The 27554-nt window shown below is 36.4% G+C and overlaps 1 protein-coding gene across 2 annotated transcripts in view; it reads left to right on the top strand.

Moving 5' to 3' along the window:
• Positions 1–27554, top strand: part of CNTNAP5 (contactin associated protein family member 5) — a 796284-nt gene that overhangs the window by 363285 nt on the left and 405445 nt on the right. For both annotated transcript variants that reach the window (XM_035702065.2, XM_035702066.2), the window contains exon 6: positions 12620–12804. In XM_035702065.2, the coding sequence (XP_035557958.1) occupies positions 12620–12804 (185 nt within the window). The remainder of the gene's footprint in view (positions 1–12619; positions 12805–27554) is intronic.

Below are 27554 nucleotides of genomic sequence, written 5' to 3'. Positions count from 1 at the left end.
TGGCTTAAAGAGCATTGTGAGTTGTGAGTGAAGTTATTGTTACTTGTCAATAGCAGAGCAGGTGTCTTCTACTGGTAACAATCAATCTGCCAGTTACTGCCATTTAGATTCCCAATTAGATATACCATTCCTCTTCCAAAGCTTTGCTCCACTATGCATGATCCAATGCTGTGAACCAGTTTCACTCAGTGAAACTCATGCACACAGTGTTGCATGATGGAAAAGAGGAAGTGTGATCATGCAATAGATCTATTTTAATTGCACACATGTGCTAGCTATTTGTTATAGGGAAAGTTCCATAATCCAGAAGCCTCTTTTTACTTATGCTAAGGAATAACTGTATTGCAGAGCATGGACATGAAAACCAAAAATAATATAAATGAATATGACAGTAAGTAAATATAATGAAGTATCAAAAAGAGAAGCTCTTAATATTCCTCATTTATTCAACAAACAATATCTGAATGTTCTGTACTCTGTGCTATCCCAGTATTCCTGAAAAGAAATGGTATATGAAATGAATAGGACCTGCTCCTTGCTTTGCAACATAGAAAATAAAGTAAGTCTCTCCTCCCCACCAGATTCCACAGTCCCTATATTTCTAATCATGGTGGTGACAAAGTAAAACTTCATTTAGTGAACGATTCAGTAGTAAGAACATGTTCTTTCAATATTCTGCATAGTTTGAAAATTTCTTCATCTTTTTCATCTGCTTAGAAAGTGAAATGCTGGGATGCCTGGGAGTCTCAGTGGTTGAGTGCCTGCCTTCGGCTCAGGGCAAGATCCTGGAGTCCCAGGATCGAGTCCCACATTGGGCACCCTGCATGGAGCCTGCTTCTCCCTCTGCCTATGTCTCTGCCTCTCTCTCTGTCTCTCATGGATAAATAAATAATATATTTAAATTTTTAAAAAAAAGAAAGTAAAAATGCTGTGGATTTTAATGTTCCTTGTACTTACCTGTTTGAAACAGCCACCTAAGTTTCTTGTAAATTAGTACCAACCTTCATGTTTCTTCTCTAGTGAGACACTGCCACATACCAGTTCTTTAGCATTTCATACCTCAGAAGTAGTCAGCAGATCTCTGAAAGCACCAGGTTAAAGGGAAAGGAGGATAGATGCTTTGATTTGCTCATAATAGAAAATTTGTAGTGTAGGTTGCACAAGGACCAAGACAATATCTGTTCATTGCTGTAGCTACAGAAATTAGGAAAGCACCTGCCTAAGGAAAGTACTCAAGGTAAAATGAGTACAATGGGAAAAGGGGTTTCCATCTCAAATATCAGGGCCTGACACAATACACATTATTACCATTGGGCATGCTTACCCCCAATATTGTGCTTCTGGCTTTCCCATGTGCCTCTCTCTCTCCTCTGATGTGGTCTTGATATTTACAGAACACCCACAATATGTTAATATCCTATCCAATCCTCAGAGCAGCCCTATTAGGTAAATAAATAATAGCTCCAAATTACCCATAAGGAATATTAAGCTCAAAAAGGATAAGTCACTTATTTAATTTATACAACTAGCTATTAGGTGTGGCCACTATTAAAATGTAGTTATAGCTAATAACATTTTTCACTATTATCTTCAGATTATAAAATATATGTCAGTTTTAGAAAACCTGAAGAAAAAACAAAAGTAATTATATTTAAGGAAAAGAAAAAAAAAAGTCACTTGAAATCCTACAATTCAGTCATCTCTCCTATAAACATTTTGGTATATTTTTAAAATGCTTTTCTTAATTATTTATAAGAAATTTTATATATTATATAAAATTCATTGTTCTTTCCATGTTGCCATACAGCCTCCAGAATGGAAAGAATCCATATTATCCATGATCATGCTTACCTTTTAAAAGATTATTTAAAATCAATTAATTAACATATAGCATATTATTAGTTTCAGTGACTCATCAGTTGCATATAACACTGAGTGCTCATTACATCAAGTGCCCTCCTTAATGCCCATTATCCAGTTACCCCACCCCCCAACCACCCCCCTCCAGCAACCCTCAGTTTGTTTCCTAGAATTAAGTCTCTTTTTGCCTCCTTTTGATTTCTTCTTCTTTTTTTTTTTTTTTTGTAAGATTTTATTTATTCATGCATGAGAGACAGAGAGAGAGAGAGGCAGAGACACAGGCAGAGGGAGAAGCAGGCTCCATGCAGGGAGCCTGACGTGGCATTCAATCCCGGGACTCCAGGATCATACCCTGGGCCTAAGGCAGGCACCAAACCGCTGAGCTACCCAGGGATCCCCTCCTTTTGATTTCACCTTATTTTATTTTTCCCTCCCTTCCCCTATGTCCATCTGTTTTGTTTCTGAAATTCCATGTATGAGTGAAATCATGATAAATGCCTTTCTCTGATTAACTTATGCTTATATATTTTTATTATTATTATTTTTTACTTTTCAAAAAATGAATCAAGAATGAGAGGAAAGAAGGAAGAAAGAGAGACATGTGAAGAGGAGGGGAGGGATGGATGGGGAGAAAGAGGCAGGGGGAGGGAGAGACAGAAAGAGGAGGGAAGGAGAGAGAGACAGAGAGAGGGGGAAGTAGAGAGGGACAGAAGAAAGGGAGGCAGAGGGAGAAGAAAAGAGAGAGGAGAGGCAGAGAGAAAGAGGGAGGAAGGCAGGAAGGGAAGGAGGAGGGAGAGGGAAGGAGGGAGGAAGAATCCAAGAATCCAAGTTAGTGGGCTAAAGGGTGGTGCTAGGCCAAGGTAGGAGGTAGTTTTCCCCTTCGCAGATCCCATGGACACTCCAGTAGTGCTTCTTTTAGTGACAGTTCTCCAGTGTGTGTCCCTTATTTAATCTGACTTTACAATTCAGCAATTCAGGATAGTAGGGGTTCAGCACCATGGCCAGCTGCCGAGGCTACCCTGGACTGTGTGATTCTTTTCAAGTAATGCTCATTGCTGACTGTCTGATTCACATTGCCTAGTTACCCCTACTGTAGCTCACTTGGACATGTCCGTTCTGTGGTGAAATTGACCTAGGTCATTCCCATTTAATTAATTTCTTAGGGTAGAGGTTTTTTTTTTTTTTTTTTTTTTTTTTTTTCTGAAAGTACTAATGGGAAAGAGATTTCTTCTCTTACTCTGTAAGGAGAGATTCCTCTTCTCACTTTGTACCTATATCATTCACACCACCTGTGGTAGTTTGCCCTCTGCAGGGCTCCAACGGCACTAGCCCATACATGCAGGTGGGAGAATCAAAGAGCAGGTATTACATGACTGGGAAACTGTTGTAAGAACTAAGCAAGACATCAATAGTACATGTAGGTCATTCATCCTTATAAGAGTTTAGCGCCTTTTAACTGAGGCAGAATGTGCAATTGCGATGAGCACAGCTATAGTAAAGTGAGAATCCTGGAATAGCATAAACACATGCACAGCAAAGTCCTTGGGGAGGCAAGCATCGGTCTCAGAGGCCAAAGCAATTGAGTGAATAATCAACTCATTGTGAAATCTTGAGATATTGGTGAAAGATCTGCACATTCTCCAAAAAGCCAAATGGACATTTACATTAGCTTTTTTGAAATCTAAACATTTGAATAGGGACACCTGGGTGACTCAGCAATTGAGCACCTGCCTCAGGCCCAGGGCGTGATCCTGGAGACCCGGGATCGAGTCCCACATCAGGCGTCCTGCATGGAACCTGCTTCTTCCTCTGCCTGTGTCTCTGCTTCTCTCTCTCTCTCTCTCTCTCTCTCTCTGTGTCTCTCATGAATAAAAAATAAAATAAAATAAAATAAAATAATAAACATTTGAATAAACCAACCCACATGTATTTATAAAATGTTTATCATGCTTCTCAGTTTGTACTGAATACTATGGAAGATATTTTAAGTGTTGCTCTTTTCTGAAAGCCTGCACTTAAGCACTATACTAGATATTTTAAATATGTATCTCATTTAAAATCCCATTTAAAATCACATAATAGCCCTACAAACTATACCCAAACCCATTTTACAGATGACCAAACTGAGGGTCAGTGATGTGTAGTCACTTGTCCAAGATCACATAGTTCTATTATTATGTACCTGGGATCAGAATCCCCTCCAGCCCTATCCCATTGTTCTTACATTAATAATTAAAATGTTACAAACCTTCACAAAACAATTACATATTAAAGACAATTAAGTCCATGTTCACGATTAGACTGTGACAATGGAGGGATCATGGTTAAATATAGGGGCCCAGGAAGGCTTTATGGATGAACTCTGATTTATCTGGACATTTTATTATAAAAAGTAGAGGAAGACAGGTGTTTCTAAGTGTCAAGTGGATAAGATGCACCCCGTTTTTCATAAATTTTGTCATTAATATAGTAAAAATTTATTGAACAAGCACATTAAGTCAGGTACTGAGCTAGCCACTAGGGGTTAAAAGTTGTATTTACCCATCCCTGATTTCAAGAAGCTCTCAACCAGGTAAAATAATTATTTCTATTTACATTTAACTTTGTGATATTAATTTAAAGTATAAGATTATGTATTATCAAAACCATATACCACCACTGTAATAAGATAGCATTTTTTTTACAGTAGCAAAATCACAGAAGATGGATATGAATTAGAGGCTGGACTTGAGCAACCACCCCTAAATCTAGAGAGTGTTTTATTGAATGGAATTTAGAAATATCCTAACAGCTAAAGACCTATGTTTCATTGTTTTAGTAATATATATAAAGATTTACTCTGGTTTGAATGTTGGCCCCACTAGAATCATGTCTCTTATTGTTAGTTTTCTTTCTTTTTCTTCTTTCTTTCTTTTTCTTTCTTTCTTTCTTTCTTTCTTTCTTTCTTTCTTTCTTTCTTTCTTTTTCTTTCCTTTCTCTTTCTTTCTTTCTTTCTTTCTTTCTTTCTTTCTTTCTTTCTTTCTTTCTTTCTTTCTTTCTTTCTTTCTTCTTTTCTTCTTTTTTCCCAGAAAGCCTCCCCTGGGCACATAGGAGAACATTTATTAGCCCTGCATTTTTCTAAGCAAGAGCCTTTACGATATTGGATAGCTTATGGAGTTGAACTTTGCTTTCTCACTCTAAAGACTGTTTCCCCCTTAGCATTGCCCCCATTTTTCTTTTCCACAACTCTCTCCTTTCCATTCATCAGATTCTTTCCTGAAACCCCTCATTCCTGCTAAGTTACATAGCTTACATGTGTGTATGGTGGTATGAAGATGGTCAGAAAGGGTCAGGAGGTAAGAAATGAGGGTGAATGGGAGTATCATTTTTTCTCCCAATGAGGTGGTAGTGAGAATATTAATGTTGGAGTCAGAGAGAGCTTGATCATAACCCTAATTCTTTGTGTTCTTGAGTAAGTCATATGGCTTCTTTGACACAGCTTTTTGCAGGTTTTGTTCAGGGATGATTGAAACAGCACATACAAAGTGCTTGCTTTATGTGAGAAGCTTAATAGTATAAATGAATACCAATATTGATAATCTGAAAAGTTAAAAGTAGAAAGGTCAGTTATGAAGGTCGGATGGAGGCAGGCATTGAGGACTTCCATATGAGCGGCCACCTATATCATTAAGCATAAATGGAGCCCTTTCCGTAAGTGACTTTTTGCTGAAATACAATCTTGAGCAAGAGTTCCCATTCCCTTTTGTTCAGACTATCTGAAGTTCACAGATTGTGAAAGTTAAAGTGACATCCATGTTTGAACTGTTAAGGTAAGACCATGCAAGAAGATCTAATCAAAGAAGACTTTTGGGTGGAAACACTGCAATATGTATGCCCTTAGATGGAAAATGTTAGTTCTAAGGGTGTAGAAATTGACATGTTTATCCACAATATGTTGACAGAGAAGAAAGATGAAAAATTAAGTTAGAAATATTTTAGAAATATTTCAAGCTTCCTGTAAAATTGTTATGTGCTCTAGGGCCTTGAGAAGTATTTACATTGTTTCATTTTAACTATATCTCAAACCATATGAAAACAAGTTTTTATTTAATTAGTAAGAAATTATTTTTCTCCCTAACATGTTTCTAGTTATAAAGGTAGCTTCTGCATATTTTTGTCTTTGACCTCTACAGTTGCCCATTAGAATTTTTGTCTTGTCTTGAGAAATTGGAAGTTAGTAAAGATAGTAGTTGAACCTCAATTGCCACTGAGGTAAAACTGGAGATACATATTTCAGTATAAGGAGTCTGATAATCTCTTGAGAATGAATTTTTTTTTAATTCCTAATAATGAACATTTCTAAGCAAGATAGAACATTTCCTAGGGCTGACATTCTTCTTTCTTCATAGCAACATCTAGTGTAAATAGAATTCAAAACATCTTTTTTTTTTTTAAAACATCTTTCTTGATGAATTTCAGAAATTCCCTGTTTCCCCAATTGTTTAAACAAACTCATTTTCACTCAATTTGTTTTAATACAAGATTTCTAGTGTTAGCATGGGCTAATGGATGGAGGAGTGGGCGAAATTCATTTGCAACTACCATTTTCTTTGTTAATTAAAAAGGAACTTGTACTGGAGGGGATAGTCAATAATTTACACATCACTCATATACAGTGAACCAGCTATGCAGGATAAGGAATTTGTTTTTAATGAAGCTTATTTATTTTTCCCATTATCAAAGATAGTTATGTCCACTACAAATACAGAGAAAACAGAAAAGAAAAAAGAAAATCAAAGCTTCTGTTAATAATTTAGTAAATGCATTCTTTGGTTTGTTCTCTCACTGTGCTTATCTGTTTCTTTCCCAAATTTGTGATTTAGTCTTTATATGTTCTTTTCTATCCTGATTTTATATATTTTAAATCAGGCAGGTGTAAACCCTGATTTTATTAAATGTTACTTTTTAATTTTATCAAAAAATGACAGTCAGTACTGAGTATAATTTTGAAATGATGTAAGTACTTTATAAGTATCATTAAGATGCTTATAAAATATTCCATCTTGTGATTTTAAGTTTATTCAAAGTCTTATTATTTTTTCTCTCTTTCCAAGTGTTTAGACATCAACTTCCATTTTTAAATTATTAGATATTTTGAAAAAATCACCATATTTCAGTTTGTTTTCTTAGAAGAGACTTCCAGAATGTAGATTACAAGATAAAAAGTTATGAACATTTTTTTGTTCCTCAATACTTACTGATTTTTTTTTCAAAAATAATGGTGAGAATTTGTTTTGCATAATTTTTAAGCAATAAAAAGATTTGGCTAAGTAAGTAAACAGTGTAAAGAAGAAATAATATTAATTCACTTTTGAGGGAAGGTCATCAAATTGCTATAAATATTCATGAAATTCCATAACCTATTTTGCATGAGAAGATAAGTGTGTTAATTAAGGCTCAAGTTTTCATTAGATGCAGTTGAGGGAAGTAGCTGCCTTTTATTTAAGAAGATATACACTTTTATTCCTCTAAAGTCTTAGAATTATGAGTAGGATCATTGCATGGAACAAAAAACTTGCTAAAACAAGGTTAGGATGTGGGAGAGGAAGGCCGATTTTAACCTTGATGAGAATGTGGATGGGGCTATAGATGCTGACTCTGCTTCCTCCTGTCCGGATGTTCTGAGGCATGAAGATTATGATGATGATGGTGGCATTGGATGGAAGTAGAATATGGGGGCATCAGCCAACTTGGAAACGTACTATTAGAAGTTTTAGGATTTATTTATTTTTTTTGAAGTTTTAGAATTTAAAGATACCAATATACACGTCCAGAGAACTTATATCACATACCAGATTAAATCCAAATGAGGTTTACTGTGGCAGTATTTACAATAGCCAAGATATGGAAGCAACCCAAATGTCCATCAATAGATAAATGGGTAAAGACGTGGTGTATATATACAAAGAATTATTATTCAGCCATAAAAAGAATGCGATCTCACCGTTTGTGACAACATGGATAGACCCAGACAGTATCATGCTAAGCGAAATAAGTCAGAGAAAGACAAATACCATATGACTTCACTTATATGTGAAATCTAAAAAACAAATGAATAGAAAACAAACAAAAAACAGAATCAGACTCATAAATACAGAGAACACTGATGGTTGCCAGAGGAAGTGGAAGAAAATAGGATAATTCTTTAACAATCTCAGAAAGGGAGGACATATTAAGCTATTAAACTATAACACAAGTCCATAAAACAAGCCATAAATGAAAAAAGAAAATGATTTTCTTTTCATGTGCTTTTTTCAGCACATGAATGTCTGAATAATAAAAAATTAGAAAAAAATTAACAAAGCAAAAAAACAACAGCAAAAAGATGTTCGCATAATCCATGTTACAGAAAGTGGACTAAATACAAATTGACAAGAAAATGAAAGAAAAACTAGGTAAGAAATATGAGGAGTTAGATCATAAAAAAGGAAATACAAATGAAAAGGTTTTCAAACTGATCCCTTTCAAGAGGAATGTATATTAAAAATATACTGTTTTTGCCTATCACACAGACAGAATTCTAAAGGCTTGAACATATTTTTTTGACAAGCCTGTAGAGAAAAACCACTCTCATAAATTGCTGGTAGGGGTTTGAATAGCCACAACTTTTACAGAGGACAATTTGGCAGTGCCTGTCAAAATTGCAAATGTGAAAACTTTTGACCACTCATTCCTTACCTACAGGAAGGCTTGTACGCATCCAAAATGATGGCTACATGCAAGGTATGTCAGCAGTATTAGGTATCAAGAATAGATTGAAACCTAAATATTTATCAGTAATAAACTGGCTAAAAAAATATATATCACATATATCATCCAATAAATACTCTGAAGCTGTAAAAAAAAAACTATACAATTTTTAAATACTGATATAAGAAAATTTCCTGGATAGGTTAAGTGAAAATGAAAAGGCACGTAAAAATGTGCATTGTATTTCATCATTAGGGTAAAAAATTAAAAGAGGAGAAATAAAGAATACATATATTTATATATATATAAAGCCTTGCATATATTGCCATATATTTGCATATGATGCATATATAAGCATTTATAAATTGCATGTATAAAGTATATGTGGATTGCATACTAGTAAAAGTATACATAAAATGTATGTATATAAAGTATAGATACAGCGTATATGTGGATTGCATATGCCTCAATTTTTTTTTCTGGAAGGGGAAATGGGGCATTGGTAACAGTGATTACCTATGGAGGTTTAGCATATGGAGGCAGGGATGTGAGGAAGATTCATCACTATATCCAAAAAGTTAAATAAAAAATATAGTCACTTTGACCCTTTTATAATTAAATTCATCTTTTGAAGCTGGAATAATAGTATAGAAAAATATTTGAATATTTGACTTTAGCTCTCTGAAAGTACTCAGGATGTCACTAAAATCCACCAAAAGCAACACCTTGAATAAATACATAGGGAGAAAGGATGTGAGTCCTTTTCTTTTTTCCTTCCTTCTGTGACCTATAGTGGATGTGCATTTTCAAATGCTTAATGCTTTTGGCTTATTGTTAAGAAATAATTGTTGGGACACCTGCATTTGGCTCAGGTCATAATCCCAGGATCCAATATCGAGTCCCACATTAGGGTCCCAGCAAGGAGTCTGTTTCTCCCTCTGCCTATGTCTCTGCGTCTCTCTCAGTCTGTGTCTCTCATGAAAAAATAAATAAATATTTAAAAAAAGAAAAAATAAATAATTGTTAAATGTCTTTTTCACTTTTAAGAAGAAAATTGAAGCACATATCAAAGTGAAATCTCTAATATTAATTTCTCTTGCCTTATTACCCAGAACTGACATAAGGCACACCAAGTTTCTTTCAATAGTTCATTAGCTCTTGGACAAATTTATTTTATAGATTAAGGGTGTGTGTGTGTGTGTGTGTGTGTGTGTGTGTGTGCGTGTGTGTGTATGTGTGTCCTGTGGAGTGAAAGAGAGAGGGAGAGGTATTGTTTCTATGTTGAGTGTATCTCATGATTGGTACCATTTGCACCCTCCTACTCAAGGAAAGAAAACCTAGTGATCATCCTTAGGGGAGTCTCCCTTTAACACTTCTCCCTCCAACATCCAAGTGACAATATCCAAGTAAGGCTACCACCTTATTATCACTTGGAAATCCGTCCCTCTTGCCCTTTCTTTACCGAAGGCCTGGGTCCCTCATCTAGATTACTGCCAGTGTTACTGTCAGCCTTGCCTTCTTTTTTTTTTTTTTTTTCTTTTTAAGATTTTATTTATTTATTAATGAGAGATACAGAGAGAGAAGAAGAGACATAGGCAGAGGGAGAAGTAGACTCCATGCAGGAAGCCAGATATGGGACTTGATCCTGAGACTCTGGGATCATGCCTTGAACCAAAGGTAGATGCTCAACCACTGAGCCACCCAGGTGCCCCAGCCTTGCCTTCTCATACAGCTGACAGAATCATCTTTTTTATATAAGAGTAAGCACACAATAAAAAAATGTTAAAGACTCTGTCCTCTTATCCTCAGTGTGATTGGAGTACTTAATAAACTTTTTTAAATGTTAATTTGAGTTAGTAATCTCTGATTTATTAATTCACCAATGCCCATTCCTTAAAGGTAAATATAATACACGGTTACCTTGCACATACTAGCATACTAGTCCTAGATGATATAAGCCAGACTGGCATGATTATGGCACTGCTGCATGGACTCCCCTACCATGTTTCCCTGCACCTCCAAGCCTTGTCAATGCTTCTTCTGGCTGTGTGATTGTGCTCCATCTTCCATCCAAATCTCAGACCTGTCAGTGCTCTATTGGAGCTTCACAGTTCCCTGTCCTGCATTTGCTTAGCTCCTGGTACTAAACATTGTATGCCACCAATATACCTTTTATCAATTTACTTATTGAGACTCCACATTATGACTTTCAGAGAGGAGAGTATGCCTTTTAACTCTGTATCTCCTTTATCTCCTTTATACATCACCTGCCACTATGGCCAGCACAGGTAGGTATTGGTACCTTTTTGTGGAAGGAAATAAAGAAGAAAGAGAAGGAGGAAGGGAGGGGAGAAAGAGGGAAGGAAGGAAGGAAGGAAGGAAGGAAGGAAGGAAGGAAGGAAGGAAGGAAGGAAGGAAGGAAGGAAAGAAGAGGGAAGAGAATAAAAGAAGAGATAGAGAGAGGGAAGGGAGGAGGGAGAAAGAAAAAGGAGAAGTATCTTTTAATTATTGGCATAATTTGACCAATCGAGAGAATGTAAAAGTTGTGGAAGAAATAATGAAAAAAAATATGAAATAAAGTCAGCAATGAATGCACCATCTATTATTTTTCAATTACAATAAGTTTGATGCTCACCCCCCCCCCCCATCTGAAGCAACCAAGTGTTATTCAGTACAGGAAGCAGTGCCATGAGGCCATAATGGAGGTGGGAGTGAACAGCCTACAGGGGAAATGGTGGCTCCTGCCCCCTTAATGCCACACTGTTCAAGCAGACTGTTGCAGCTGTCCTGGTAAATGTGTCTTAGGAGATGGGAGGGAGACATTTAGCTTTCAGTTTCTAAGGGGACTGAATAATAAAACATTTAAAACCTGTAAATTTATACATAAGTCTTAATTAATTGCATTTAACTGTTCATTTAGCTAAGTCTGAGCTATTCTGCAGTAGGAAAAATGCAGTAATCTTTTCGATAAAAGGGTATTGGCAGGAACTTCCATAATATTGGAGGAGGGACAGAGGGAAGGGGGAACCAGCTCAATTTGATAGAAAAAAATGTACCTCCTAAGGTACATTTGAATCTCTCACAGCCTCCTAAGGAGTGTCTCCCAAGCTCAGTTTATTTATTTTTTATTTTTTTAAGGTTTTATTTATTTATTCATGAGAGACACACACAGAGAGAGGCAGAGACAAAGACAGAGGGAGAAACAGGCTTCTAGCACGGAGCCTGAAGCAGGACTCAATCCCCAGACCAGCATCACACTCTGAGCCGAAGGCAGATACTCAACCGCTAAACTAGCCAGGTGTCCCCCAAGTTCAGTTTAGATGGAATCAATGCATATGGTCCATGCCACACAGAGTAAAAAGAGTTAAATGGACCTGGGTTTGAATGCCGGCTACACCTCTGGGTCATAGGTGCTGATTCTCACTGGTTCTCAGGTTCGTTATTTATGAAATGTAGATAATAATCTTCCCTTAGAGGATTAAAGATATAGTGTATAAACTTCTTACTTAAGTGCTATTCATATGGTAGGCACTTGAAAATCACGGCTAAAATGATTATTTCCTCACCTTTGCCTTTGCAAGGTAACAACGTAACTTGATGCCCACTGTCTTCCTTTACTTATCCAGAATTCACTCTTCCTCCAAAGCATAACTCAAGATTTGTTTCCTCTATTCAAGAGCCATTCAAACACAAAACTGTGTATTATTTCTAAATGTGATACTCCTTGTTTTCAATATTATTGATGGCCATTAGGATATAGTATATTTTATTACTTAATTGTTCACATTCTGAAAGCGTGTCCTTTCACATCCATAAGGGGATGTGTACATCATCTGACCTAGAATTTGGTCCTGGAATCTGTGGGCAAAGCTTGTTATTGCTTTACAAGCCCAACACCGTTCTGGTCCTGGAGAGAGAGAATTCTTTACCTTTAGTATATAGAGAGAGTTGTCCTTGCTTGCAAAAGGTGCTAGTCCTCAAGGCTGTCCTTGGGCACGGATGCCATCCTGTCTTCCTTTTGCTTTCACAGATGACAGCAAACCTCGCCTCAGCAGCAGCCCACCCTCGGTCACCCTAGGCAGTCTGTTGGACGACCAGCAGTGGCACTCAGTCCTAATCGAGCGGGTTGGCAAGCAGGTGAACTTCTCTGTGGACAAGCACACACAGCACTTTCGCACCAAGGGTGAAGCAGATGCCTTAGACATCGACTATGAGGTGAGTTGACTCTCCCTGTGGGTCCCCAGGCTCCTTGCTCAGTGTCAGTAAAAATATCAGGAAACAAAAGAGCTATTGAGAAAACATGGGGGAGCCCAACAAGTCTTAACCTGTGTTCATCTCTGTTTAAGTCCAGGCAGCCTTCTGGAATGGTCCAAGGAGGGCATCTGAGCAGTGTGTGTGGAGGGGAAATGCCTTATCAATAATGGGATGTAAGCAAATTGTGTGCATTTTAAAATCAGGACATCTCCTTTTTTCACTTTTAAAAATGTTTTCTGTTTATAGCCTTTCTGTATCACTGTGTAATCTAGTAGTGACACTCAGTTGTTCTTTTTCAAAAATAAATTTCAAATAGCTCAAAAATACAGAAATTATACTAATATTATATGTCAAATATTTCTGAGTATAAAAAGATAATAAATAAATAAAATCCAAAGAAATCTAAAATCCATATTATAGGCACTGTGTTTAACCTTCATTCCTGTGCAAAATTTGACAATATGAATGGTTAGTTCTTTCTTGCTTTCTTGTGCAAGAAGCACAGTAAAATGCACTGAGGCTGCAACACAAAGAAGATTGCACAGGTTCTGCAAACTGGCAGCCAAAAGTCATCCATCTTTGCTAGTAGTTCAGTTCAACAAGTGTGCCCCTGCTGCATATCAGACTTTGTTCTAGGCAATAGATATACAGAGATGGTAGACCCAGGGTAAGGCCAGTTTTATGTTTTAGGCCAGTAATTCTGAATGTCTGTTTCAGGAGTCAGCCCAATTAGCATCCCTTGTGGATTTGTTAAAAATGAAAATACTCAGGTCCCACCCAGACCTACTGAATCAGAACTCTCAAAAATTTTTTTAGAAATTCTCCGGGTGACAACCTACCTTTGAAGAGAACTATTTTAGAGCAGTTACTATGTGGTTGAGACCTGTGGGGAGATAGAGGCAGGGGATTGCTGGACAGATAATGGGAAACTGTTAAGCAACAAATTCATTAACCAGTGGGGTGCATACTAGAACAGAGGAGGTGGAGATGAATAATTGAAAAATTGGGGTTTGACTTACCTTTTTTCAATCACCATCATGAGCTATAAGAAAGATTTCCTCTTTTGATCCTAACTTCAGCTTGGTGTACTGTTGATAAGAAACACCATTCATTAACTTCAGAAAAGAGTTTGTTACTCTGACTCAGAAGGATATCGGGTAGGTTTTTTTTTGAGTTGTTGATAACTGGAAATTTATAAATATCAATCATCTTCTTTTGTCAACTTTAACTGATTGAAAAAATAAAAAATAAGGAATACACAGATATTGAAAGAGATATCTTTTATGAACTTGAGGACAATAGAAAACATAAAATCATCTGTACATCTTACCATTTCCCCAAATACTTTAACTCTACCCACCTAAAAGATGGTTCTAAAATTCTCCCAGTTGCCTGATTTAACATTTATTTTTAAGCCTATGCTACCTATCTCTCTTGTGTGGAGAATGTTTATAAGATCACAGCTGAGTGGCATTAAAGTGAATGTCAGCATTTGAGGGAAATGAAATCCAGTGATGTCACTCAATTTATGAAATTGGAAAGATTTTTTCAGGAAATGCCTGAATTTCATGTTGTCTTATAAAAAGTACCTCCTGGGAAAGAAACATCTTGGAGTATTCCTTTGAAGTAAACTCTGCTTCAGAGAATTCAAGCCCCTGCCAGACTGCCTAGCCATGTTGCTCCAATGACCATATAAGAAGACAGACTGACTCTAATGGTGACATTAGATGTCGACTGTACTAGAATATGAGAGTTGTGTGTTGGGAGAAGTCTCTGGAACAACTGGAGTTCTCCAATCTTTGCAGATTCATCTTAAAGGCTATGTGGAAAAGAAAGAACAGTAGAATAGGAGTCTTATGTTCTAATTGCCACTTTACTACTAATGAGTTATATAAACCTGGAAAATGAAAACTCTTAACTTCAGTTACTCAGAAGCAATATTAGCACCTTGTTGGCAGGATAAATAAAATATCTAATTCTAAAGTTTATTTTGTAACAATGTTGTCTGTTAATGAGAATCTATATTCTTGATTTGATTTCTGCCATGGGACCATATGTGCCCATATGAGCCCCAGATACCATCAACTAGCAGGATAACCAAAAACAGGTTCTTGGGTTCTTATGACCCATTGTCAGAGCACACCCTGCTGCTCCAAAGCTATGCTCTTTCAAATTTAATACCAAGGTTAATTATATTATGAAAATCTATGTCCCTCTTAAAATTTTAGCATTATGAGCCAATAATTGGCAAGAAAATATGGTAATCTTCATGCCCCCATCTTAGACTACCTTAAGGATATCCATCCATCCTCATGCTTTTCTATGGAGCCCCCTGAGGACTTTTGTCACAGTAAGTTGTATTAAGTTGTTTGTTTCTCCTTCCACCTAGGGCTAGGAAATTTCTGTCAAATACAGAAAGAATGTAGATCCTTTGCTTCTCTTTGGAATGTGATCCTAGCTCACATCACTCAGCCAATATGATTTTCTCCAAAAGCATGTGAGAAAGACTATAGCAATCCACTTCACTTCCAGTCTTGAGCAGAAGGATTTAGAAAAGAGATATTTTTAGATTCTTATAAAGGGCCCATTTCTCTGAGATTCTTATAATCCAATAATTATTTCCCTGTCAAAAGTGCTACATGATCCTGTTCACATAGCCATTTTATAAGCACCAAAACTATTAAAACATTTCTAAAAATATTGATTTGCATAATACCATGTCATAAATACTGAAAAAGCATTTTACAAAATAAAAAATATTTTAATAAGAATACTTAGTTAAGTAAAACTATATTAGATTTATCCCTGTAAGCACTTAAAAACATATATGTATACATATATCTTCAAATGTAAGTTTTATCAAAATTTTAAAGAAAATATAAGATAATATTTTTTAACCAAAGATTGTGGGTGGTTCTTCTACGTCTGACATAAATTTCAGAAACCTGGAAATAATATGTATGACAAATATCCACATAAAATTTTTCCACATAATTTTTTAAAAGATTTTATTTATTTATTATTTATTATTTATTCATGATAGACCTAGAGAGAGAGAGAGAGGCAGAGACACAGGCAGAGGGAGAAGCAGGCTCCATGCACCGGGAGCCTGACGTGGGACTCATCCCGGGATTCCAGGATCGCGCCCTGGGCCAAAGGCAGGTGCTAAACCACTGAGCCACCCAGGGATCCCCTCACATAAAATTTTTTAAAAATTCTATGTGACTTTCCTAAAAAGACATATATAATGACATTACTCCCCCAATAACTTTGAAAAGTACTTCAAAATTTAATTAATAATTAAAAACTCCTACAAAGAATTCTTAATAGTTAAAGGAGAATTAAAGAACATGAATATGTAAAAAGTACAAACTGCTCTCAAATATATGAAAAGATGTTCAACTGCACTCATTAAGAAAAGGAATGCAAATTCATGCTACAATGATATTTTTCAATTAGATTACAAAGACTAAAAACATTATAATGTTGACATGGGTATGGAGAAACCGGAGCTATTTCATCTATTGTTAGTGGGATGATAATTAATATTATATCAAAGAAAGGTCATTGTCATCAAAATTGTAAGCACATGGTCTTCAACCCCACAATCTGTTTCTAGCAGTTTATCCTATAGTTAGAAGCAAATATGTGTATTTTAGGAATAATAAAAGATTGGGAATTCCCCAAAAGTCGGGGGTTAATTAAGAATTATGCTAAGCTCCATAGGGAAACAGCTCTGCCAGGGTGCCCTAGGGACCTCACACTATCTACGTGGTCCACACAACCAGAGCTTTGCACACTAGCTGATCTGAGTCTTGGCAGGATGCCTTATGATCTTCCTGGAACACCAGAAGATGGAGGCCTGTGATCAGCAGCTTCAAGGCTGTTTGCCCCTCACTGCACCTCCCCCGGGGGAAGTGGTCATGACACAGTTTCTTGTTGCTTCCTAGGTTCTGATAAGGCATGAGACATTCTGCCCTGCACTCTCAGAATAGAGTTGTGTCATCAAGAATTGCTTAGCTAAAGGATGCTTCTCTTAGAACTCTGACTTGATTAAAGGACTGGACAGACATTATACAAGTGCTTATATAGTGGTTGAAATAACTAGATAAGGCCCATAGCAATAGGGAACTCCCTATATTGTGGTCATCTGACCCCTTTTTATTTGGATCATTTTTTGGTGCATAGGACAGGGACAATGGTGGGCAGCAATGTTTGGCTACTCTTGCCCTTTTTGACTCTGTAAGTCACAAACAATCTGAATCTGTAAGTGACTCCTTTATCCTTATAAGTGGTTCAGTCAGATCTTGGCCTTGGGCTCACCTTGTTTGTTGTGTGTGCTTGACAAAACCACACAGAAGTATTATGCAGCCATTAGAAAGAAGGAGGCAGCCCTATATATTCTGATATTTATTAAAAATTTATGTGTAAATTTTTAAAAGGAGAGAAAAACAATGTGCACTGCAGTATAAAGAGTATCTGTGTTTAAGATTAGAAAGAAAACATGGACTTGATAGCAGACAGCATGTAGATAGAAATCTCTGGAAGTGACTAAAGGGACAGAGAAGGCAGATAATAAAATACTGGATTCAATGAAGAAGGAAGCCTTACTTTTTACTGACCACTTTTAAAAAAACTTTGAATTTTGAACCACATATAGAAGTATTTTAGGAGAAACTGAGGCAATAGAATATATGACTTAAAAGATATTTCATATATTGCCTGCTAAAATTACAACATCTGATTTATGTTTATTGATAGTGTTTTTCAAAAACACTTGCCACTTTAGAATATTATTGAATTTACTTATTTTTAATTGTCTATCTCTTCATCTTCACCCTAGACATAGAATTCAAGCTCATCATAAGGATTGACATTTTCTTTTTTACTTTTATTTATTTTTATAGAAATCTGTTGCTATATATATATATATCTGGTACATAATGCACAGTCAATAAATATATGTTAAGTAAATGAAGGAAGTTTCTTTCTGTAATTATGAAAGGTAACAATTGGCCAACTTTGGTTCCCATAAGAAGTTCCTTATAGGTCCATCATGCTTGAAGGCCACCTCTTGCCATCACCCTTACTTGATGTTGCCTAAAGGACACTTCTCTTAGAATTCAGACATGTTTAAAGGACTGGCCAGACAATATAACTACTTATTTAGTGATCAAAATAACCACAAATCACTAAGGAAACCGTTTTCCAGATCATGTGGCAGTGTAATTGTTATTGATCCTTTTTTCTTTGGAAACTCAGCTGCAAGGATAAAGTAGAAGGCCTACATGGAGAAAAATAAATGAAAGAAAATAAAAAAGAAAAAGAAAGTGAGTAGATGCAAAGCAGAAATAAAGACAAAGAAAGTGGAGGGGAAAATATGAAATGCTATTTTGTTGGTATTTTGTGATTTTGTTTAACCTCTAAAGCAGCTTGTGAGGGAAATTATTATGTTGTACATTACAAACAGAAAACCGAGACCAGAGAGACTGATGACCATCCCCATCCCCATTCCCCAATAGCTATTGTGTAATGAAAACAAGATTTGAGCTCAGATCTGTGCAGTGTTCTACTGGAGATCCCTCACTGACCAGAAATTCTCTCTGAAATAGGAATAATCCAAGATACAAGCATGGGTTCTGGTCCTTATTCTGGCCTCTGAATGTATACAGGACTTGAAGCCCTATTAATCCCTGCCATTTTCCTTTCTGCTTTTAAATTTAAGATTGTTAGGAGTTGTGGATTTGCTAATTTTGTGTTCTCCCAAGTTTTGTAATGGCAAACTGGAATATAAAAACTTCTCTTAAATGTAAATTAAAAATAAAGTAAAAAAAAAAATAAAAAAAAAATAAAAATAAAAATAAAAATAAAGTAATTGTGTTGAACATGATGGAGGGAGTATTTCAGTATTACTATTATACCAAAAAGGAAAAAAAAAATCTTTGTTTTTATTAACATGAGCTAAAAGAACAAATGAAAAAAAATTCCTTCTTGGGGATCCCTGGGTGGCTCAGCGGTTTAGCGCCTGCCTTTGGCCCAGGGCTCGATCCTGGAGTCCCAGGATCAAGTCCCATGTGGGGCTCCTGGCATGGAGCCTGCTTCTCCCTCCTTCTGTGTCTGCCTCTTTCTCTGTCTCTCTCTGTCTCTCTCTCTCTATCATCAATCAATCAATCTTAAAAAAAATTCCTTATTTTATTTCAGCTGCTATTGGTGGAGGTGGTACCAGATTTTAATTATCTAATGACATCTTGAGGCTGGCTGAATTTGGGCTGAATTATTATAACCATCAATAAAATATAGAATTAGCCAGGCCACAGTTGAATATGTGTAGAGCCTGAGGCAAGAGTACAAATGGAGACCCACATACCACAAGTTTAAATATTTAAAGGGTTACAAATAAGCTAACAAACTGTTGAATAAAATATGTTCTAATCTCCTGCTTTGATGAATGTACCTTTCCAGCCACATCCCATATGTTCAAGCCCTGTCCATAGTGTAAACAACTGTCCCCTAGCCACTACTCAGACCTGTCAGCCCATGGTTCATCCTCAAGAGGGCAGATGGGGAGATAGCTCTTCAGGCCCTCAAAGCCCTTTCAGAATTATTTAGACAAGAAGCTCTGAAGTGCTGTGTAGGAAGGTCATGGTTTATAAGGGTGGTAGCAGCTTCCTATAGTTGTTTCCTCTTGACTCCCCATGAGGAAAAATTGAACTGGAGGATGGTCAAAGTGGGGCCTTTCTGGGGCCAGCTCCACGGCAGAAGCCCCAACTGCTTGGGTGTACGGGGGATACTGCAGTTAGGATTTCCTATGAGCTCCTTGTTTGAATGCTAAAATAAACATGATTTAAGATATTGTCCAAAAACCTAAACTAAAACTAAGTTCAATCAGGTCAAAACAAGTTAGAAGAATGAGTTGAACCAACTGGGCTGTGTCAGCCGCTGATGTCCATGAGTCTGTAAAAAGATACCCATTTAGGGGCACCTGAGTGTTTCAGTCAGCTAAGCATCTGACTCTTGGTTTCCACTCATGTCATGATCTCAGGGTCATGAGATCAAGTCCCATGTTGGGCTCCACACTCAGCGTGGAATCTGCTTGAGATTCTCTCTCTTCCTCTCCCTCTGCCCCTCCCCCTGCTTTCTCTCTAAAAATAAATAAATAAAATCTTTTTTTAAGAAGACACCTATTTAGAGACAGAACTATAGGCTAGCATTTGACAAGATTTGGGCCATGAGAATGCTAACAATACTGCAACAACAACAAAAAGTGGTAGAATCCAGCCCCTGGTGCAAAACCTACTTGTAGATTGAGAGCATTAGTGTTGCTCGGCAGAGAAAATATGAGGAACTGATTTATGTTTTTGAGAAAACATTGGTTGTTTCTGCTGCTAAGTAATAGTACATCACCTCTTCTTTTCTTCCCATCAAAGAGACTACAGAAATCCCACCAAATAGTGTATAACACAGTTTGCCCAAAATTAAGGGGGTTCTGGATATATGAGACTTTCAGTTTTAAAAATGGGAAAGTTTCAGGCAAATCAGGACAAGCTGTTGATCCTAGCCTAGAGCCTGATTCACTGAGAGACCAACTCCATGGAACCAGTAATAGAAAAAGCAAGAGTGGGAGCAGTGTATGTAGTGGATAAAAGATGGAGTTCTCGATTGAAGGACTTGAAATTTCAACAGCTCCACCTCTTGACTGAGGCCTTAGTCAAGCTGCTAAATTTCTGTGTGCCATCATTTTCTTTTCTTCTCTTAAAATATTTTTATATTTATTGTTTTAGAGAGAAAGAGATAAAGAGAGCAGTGGGGAAGGGGCAGAGGGAGAAGAAGAGAGAGAATCTCAAGCAGGCTCCACACTGAGTGTGGAGCCCAACATGGGGCTTGATCTCATGACCCTGAGATGTGACCCTAAAGTAGGAACAAAAATAAGACATTATATGCACCATAGGCCTTTTAAAGTTAAAAAAAGATCAGACATTCCAATGAATTTACAAACTGAGTCATTGATCAAGTCAAATAGTAGAGCAGAAGCCATAAATGGTGGCCCTAGGAAAGATTTGGACTGCTGTTATCTCACATGACCTATTTGGTATTTTTCAGTTTTAACTATTTGCATTTGAGCTAATATTTAAAAATCAAGAGATTTCATGGGAAAATTGAGATTTATGGTGTCATTTGAAATGGGAGAAACTCATCAACCTTTGAGAATATTCCAAAGGTCAGTGATGTGCTTCTTTTCCATAAAGACCATGAACTCTACACATGGCTCAACAAACACAAAGCCAGAGCAAGTTTTAAAGACTGAAAAAGAAGACATCTGTTTGAATCTGTTTTCATACACCCTCTATTATAAAGTGGATTATCAGAGCAAAAGTGAGATAAATATTTACAAATGAGAAACTTCAAAAGTATCTGAAATCCAAATTTGACAGAAAATGGAATCTTCTAAACAGGGAGACTCCCAAATTTAAACAAGGCCAGAGAAAAAGCCAATGAGAAGTGAACTCATTGCCATGGAAGTAACATCAAAGATTGAAAAAGATAGAAGAAAATGCCAGACAAAGAAGCGAATGAGATCAAAGGAAGAGAGAGTAGCAGATTCTGGGACCTCATACATTTAACATCAAAGCAGACTTTCTTCTGGGAGTCATCTAGTTGGAGCCCACCTGTGACACCAGCAAGTCCATCAGGTTACCAGATGGACTATGTTACCTAAGACACTGAGACTGTGAGTGAAACTTTACAATCTAACACCTGGTTTTGTTGACTACTAAGATCAGTGAAAGGCACACTATGCAATTTGCCAAGAACAAACAAACAAGAAAAGTAAGCACAGAAAGCAGCTGAATTGACCAAAACAAAAGGACAATAAGGCAAAAGCAACTTTAGAAGTAAATTGCTAGTGTTCTTTTTTTAAGCAATTCAACAAATATTTGTTGGATTTATTATGTTTGAATCATACCTCTTGCATTAAATATTAAAAAGTGAATAAGATATTGCCTTTGTCCTTGAGAAACATTTTTAGAGAGATATTTCAAAACATTTAACAAATATTTATTCTGCATCTATTATATATCAGGCATTGTTTTAAGTTCTTGAATAATTGGAATGTGTCAGGGAAAAGAACAAAGATGCCTACCCTCATGGCGCTTGCATTTTAATAGGAGAGACAAACCATAAGCAGTAAATATAACAAGTAAATTACACATGTAATGGAAAGAAGAAAACAAATACATATATAGGTAATGGATTGGATGTTCAAAGATGAAGGAAGAGGCACGTGTGTGGTTCAGTCAGTTAGGCATCTGACTCTTGATTTGGGCTCAGGTCATGATCTTGTGGTTGTGAGACTGAACCCCAAGTTGGGCTCTATGCTGAGAGGGGAGCCTGCTTGAGATACTGTCTCTCCCTCCCTCTCTGTCCCCCACTGTGGCCTGCACACATGCTCTCTCTCTTTCTATAAAAAATTAAAATTAAAATAAAAAAAATCATGTTAAAAAAGATGAAGAGAAACAGGTTGCAATATTGGATGTGCTGATCAGGGTAGACATAATTGAGATAGTGTCAATTGAACAAAGACTTAAGAAAAAAAGTGAGTTTATTAAAGACTATTTGGAAACAACTGGTTCAGAGCATCTGGCTCCCTTATACTGCAATAACTATGCAATGTTATATAAGCCCATGAGCTAATAGAAGCTGGGTTTCCAGCTCTGTGACACATATCCTGAAGGCCCTTGAGCAACATCATACAGATGATGTACTCTGAAATATAATCTCTGTTCAATATCATCAATATTTGCCCCATGGTGAAATATGCTGGAGTCTGAATGGATGGGCAGTGTTATATCATTAGAATCCTAGACAATAAAATTAATGAATGAAGAGGTTCAAGGATTGCAGCCATGTTTGTCTTAAAAGCAAAGATTAATTCAACAAGACTCATTAAAGTTTGAAGGAAATACATGGGTAATTGTCAACAAAAAAATGATATGGCAGGCAATAAAAATAATAGTTTATGCAACAGAGACAATTGAAGTTACTGAAAAAAATAGGATAGAAATTCAGGAAATCAAACAAACAAACCAAACAAATCAAAAACAATATTTTTTAGAATGATGACTGAATTAAAAAAAATGCAGAACATGAACCTGAGAAGCTATTCCCCTACGTGTGGAACAAGTGATACAGAATTTCACACACAGCTGTATAACTACATGTTCTGATAATCTGAAAACCAGAAGAAGGCTTCTACAGGACCTTGGGAGAAAGTCTGTCTGCTTATTAATTCAAAACAAAGAAAAGGCACTCAATAGAATGGCTATTGAATAAAATATCAATATGTAATATCGCAACCTTCAGTTGGAAAAATATTAGAAGAATTATTATCCATATAGCTTTTTTTTTTAATTTTTATTTATTTATTTATGATAGTCACAGAGAGACAGAGAGAGAGGCAGAGACACAGGCAGAGGGAGAAGCAGGCTCCATGCACCGGGAACCCGATGTGGGATTCGATCCCGGGTCTCCGGGATCGCGCCCTGGGCCAAAGGCAGGCGCCAAACCGCTGCGCCACCCAGGGATCCCTCCATATAGCTTTTATTCAGAAATTGTTGGACTTAATGCCGCAAAATAAGATTTTGGAAGAATTTCTTAACTGAGAAGTTGCTACAGTGTGGACAACCTTAAACAGCAAGTACTGTGTGCCATGGTCCATTCTCAATTCTTTGGGTGTAGGAAAGTTTTTTGTTCTCACGTTACCCAGTCAAGCTCAATTTATAAACAATTGTCATATAAACTGACATAAGTATTATCATTATCCTTATCTTGTATATGAGGAACATGAATCCCATCGAAGTTAGGTATTTTTCCCAAGGTCCCACAGAAAGTGCAAAGCAGATCTGGATTTGAATCCAGTCAGGGAAGTTTTAGAAACATTGCTTTTAAACACATAGCTGTGGAAAGGGAGAAGGTGAATGCTGATATAATTTATAAATTTATGCAATTTTGTTACAAATTGCTACATAATATAATATCTTAAAAGGGAATTACAAAGTGGAAAAAATGTGGGGGGCTGATTAATAATAACAATAATAGTTTAAGTAAACAAAATTCAGAATAAATTGGGGTTGAAGGAAAAATATAGCAATCTGTGCTTCATAGAAGGTAATCCATAGTTTGAGAAGCTAGAGAATCACAGCAACCGTCTTCCAGGTGAGCTTCAAAAACAGTAAACATTACACAATAAACTTGAAAATTATGTAAATTTCCTCAGGTGTTAAGTAGTGTCATACTGCTGTAATAAACGAACACCAGACACATGCGTGATTTACAAGAAACACACTTCTGCAGAAACAATAAAAAATTAGATTTTTAATAAAAATTTGGATTGGGGACAAAGATACACCAACTAAATTTATAGAATAAAACAGAATTGGAAAAAATAATGTCACTGAAAGTAAAAATTAAGATCAGAAGATAAAGGCCATCATAAAATAATAATCATTGTGCTCTCTAATTAAAAACATCTATATTGGGCGGAAGTATATATCAAGTAAAAGATCAATCAAATACAAAAAAATAACAAATAAAACTGTCCATTCCTACCAGTTAGATATTGGTTAACACTATCATACATGAGTTGCCTGTGTGACATTTCAGGATGTGGAGACCCAGGAGCCAAGCTCAAGGAATTGGTCACTGGTTTCCAGTTAGGCTGCCAAAGAATGAACTAATAGAATTAAAGGAGAAAAGCCAGTGTTGCAAACCTGGGAGACAGTCAGTCAGATGCCAGCTGAACTAAGCAGAATGGCTTGGGAATAATCAATATTCAATTTTTGCAAATAATAGCTAAAATAAGTTGGCTATCCCAGGTCATGCAGAAGAATGAATTTAGTGTGAATGGCTTGATGGACAGAAACATAGATTAGAATAATATTTTAATTTTTATTCTCACAATTTTGATGGAATGTAAATGATCTGAGGAATATAATTATTAATGTAAAATTAATAAATATATACCAAGTACAACCTACAAGTGTTTATGAAGTATTGAGAAAAAGTCAGTACTACATGTGTAGGAAAGAAATCAATATATGAGGCAAATCTTTCCATTCTAATGTATCTGATAACAAACTATCTATAATTCAAGAATATAATTATAACTTCAAATCCTTAGCTTCTTAAAAATTTTGAAAATATAAACTATGTCAAAAATGTACACTTTCACTCAAATGTGCAGAAACATAATTATGTTCCTTCTTCCCAACTGAATCTGACTTCCCTGATGGCAGAAAAATCTAACTTTGATAATGAACGGTAACTAATTAATGCTGTTTAAAACTTAGTGCACTGTGTAAATATTGAGATTGTACCGATGTTTCTTCTTTCCCCTTCTTTCCTTTTCTCTGGACAGATCACTGGCTGGGGGGCTTGTGTATTATCCTACATTACAGGAGGCTTGGGGATAAAGTGTTAGCTTGGTGGCTGCTGTCCATGGTACTTGTTTGGGCTCATGCTTTGAGGTCTGGTCACTTGGACTCTCTCAGACCTGCAGATCCAGCTACCATCTCAGTCCTTCCATATTCCTGCTCTCACAGGCTAGAAGACCCTCAGCAGTCTACCTTCCACTATACTAGAGTGACCACGTTATTGTGAAGAGCACTCAGGCCTTTCTGCATTGTCATTTCCCTCAGCTATTGATACTCTGTCTCCCTTCTGGCCAAGTTTTGTTCTGGGATCCTGCTGAACTTGTGACATCTCTAGTAAACTGTAGCCATCACTATTTGGGGAATGAGGGGAGGAATAACTATGCTTTCCAAAATCTGTCTTGTAATCGATATGAACATCCCCCCAAACCTCAGCAGGTTTCAGTTTTGCCAAAAATCAAAGAACAGGGCCTACACTACCAACTATTTTTTGTCTCCACCAAATTTCTCCAAACGTCCACCACTCGGACTAGAAATAGCTTTTGCTGTCCTTAATGTGACAGAAAATTACAATTTTGCAGTACCTAGTATTCTCTATACTACTGGGCTTCTAAGACAAACAAACAACCTACCCCAAATCTTTCAAACACTAATTTTTGCCATATAAAAGACAGTGTTCTTTGTTCTTCTCTCTTTTTCATGTATTTATCTGTGACTTCTATTTTCCTAAATCACAAGTGAATGAAGTAGAGCATTAAAAACATTTTTACAAATTGAGGAATGTATCATTATATATTTAAAATTACAAAAATGATTAAGAACTTATGTCCACACAAAAACCTGCACATGGATATTTACAGTAACTTTATTCCTGGTTGCCAAAACTTGGAGGTAACCATGATGTCCTTTAGTAAATGAATGAACAAATAAACTATGGTATATCCAGATGGAATATATTCAACACTAAAGAGAAATGAGCCATCAAGCCATGAAAAGGCATGGGAAAACTTTAAAATCATATTACTAAGTGGAAGAAGCCAATCTGGAAAGGCTACATACTATATGATTCCAACAGTATGACATTCTGGAAACGGAAAATCTACCGAGAGAGGAAAAAGATTAATGGTTGCCAGGGCTTACAACTGGGGAGCATGGAGGCGGGGGGATGAATTGACAGAGCTCAGAGGTTTTTTTTGTGCAGTGAAACTATTCTATATGATACAATAATTATAGATACATGGCATTATACATTTGTCCAAACCCCAAAAATGCATAACACCAAGGTGAACTGTAATGTAAACTATGGGTTTTGGGTGATTATAATGTGTCTGTGTAGGTTCACCAATTGAAACAAATGTATATTCCGGTGAAGGATGTTGATAATGCATGTGTGAGGACAGAGGGTGTATGGGAAACCTCTGTACCTTCCCCTCAATTTTGCTGTGTACACAAATCTCTCCAAAAAATTGTATTTACAAAAAGAATTAGTAAAAATAACAAATATTATATTTGGTTTTACATTATAAATTTGATTTATGGAAACAATTTAGAAAACAGAAATGGATCTCTTTTTTTTCAATATAACTGAATCAAATTGAAAATATTTGAATCTTGCAACTGATCAACAAGGAAAATTTTATACAAGTTATCAAAGGAAAATTTTACAAAATATTTCTCAGCTAAATAAATTTGTTGGTGTTTTTAAAATTTTCTTGAGTATTTCCCAAGAGTTTTGAGTCATCCTTAGATAGAATCAAAGATAAGGGGCACCTAGTTGGCTCAGTTGGTTAGGCGTCTGCTTTCAACTCAGGTTATGATCTTGGAGTCCTGGGATCAAGCCCCACTTTGGACTCAATGCTCAGTGGGGGGTCTGCTTCTCCCTCTTCCTCCGTATCAAGTAAATAAATAAAATCTTAAAAAAAAATCAAAGATAAAACTCCCATAGTTTTTCTCAGAGATAAATCTAGACTTGATCTAAATACTTGACAAAAGAAGAAAATAAGAGCTCAAATTCATTTACTATTTAAAATATGAGCACATGTATTTTAGGGCAAAAGGAGCACATGTATGGTTTAATCAAAGAGAATCTATTAATTTATGACCCATTAATATAACTAAACCTATCAGGAGTTTTTGTTTTGTTTTGTTTTGTTTTTTTTTTAGATTTTATTTACTTATTCATGAGAGACACAGAGACACAGGAAGAGGGAGAAGAAGCAGGCTCCATGCAGAGACCCCCATGTGGGACTTGATTCCGGGACTCCAGGATCACGCCCTGAGCCAAAG

Source organism: Canis lupus, chromosome 19 (assembly GCF_003254725.2).
Source record: "Canis lupus dingo isolate Sandy chromosome 19, ASM325472v2, whole genome shotgun sequence".
Lineage (NCBI taxonomy): Eukaryota > Metazoa > Chordata > Mammalia > Carnivora > Canidae > Canis > Canis lupus.
Note: the sequence above shows the minus strand (reverse complement) of the source record. Positions and strands in the feature narration are given on the sequence as shown.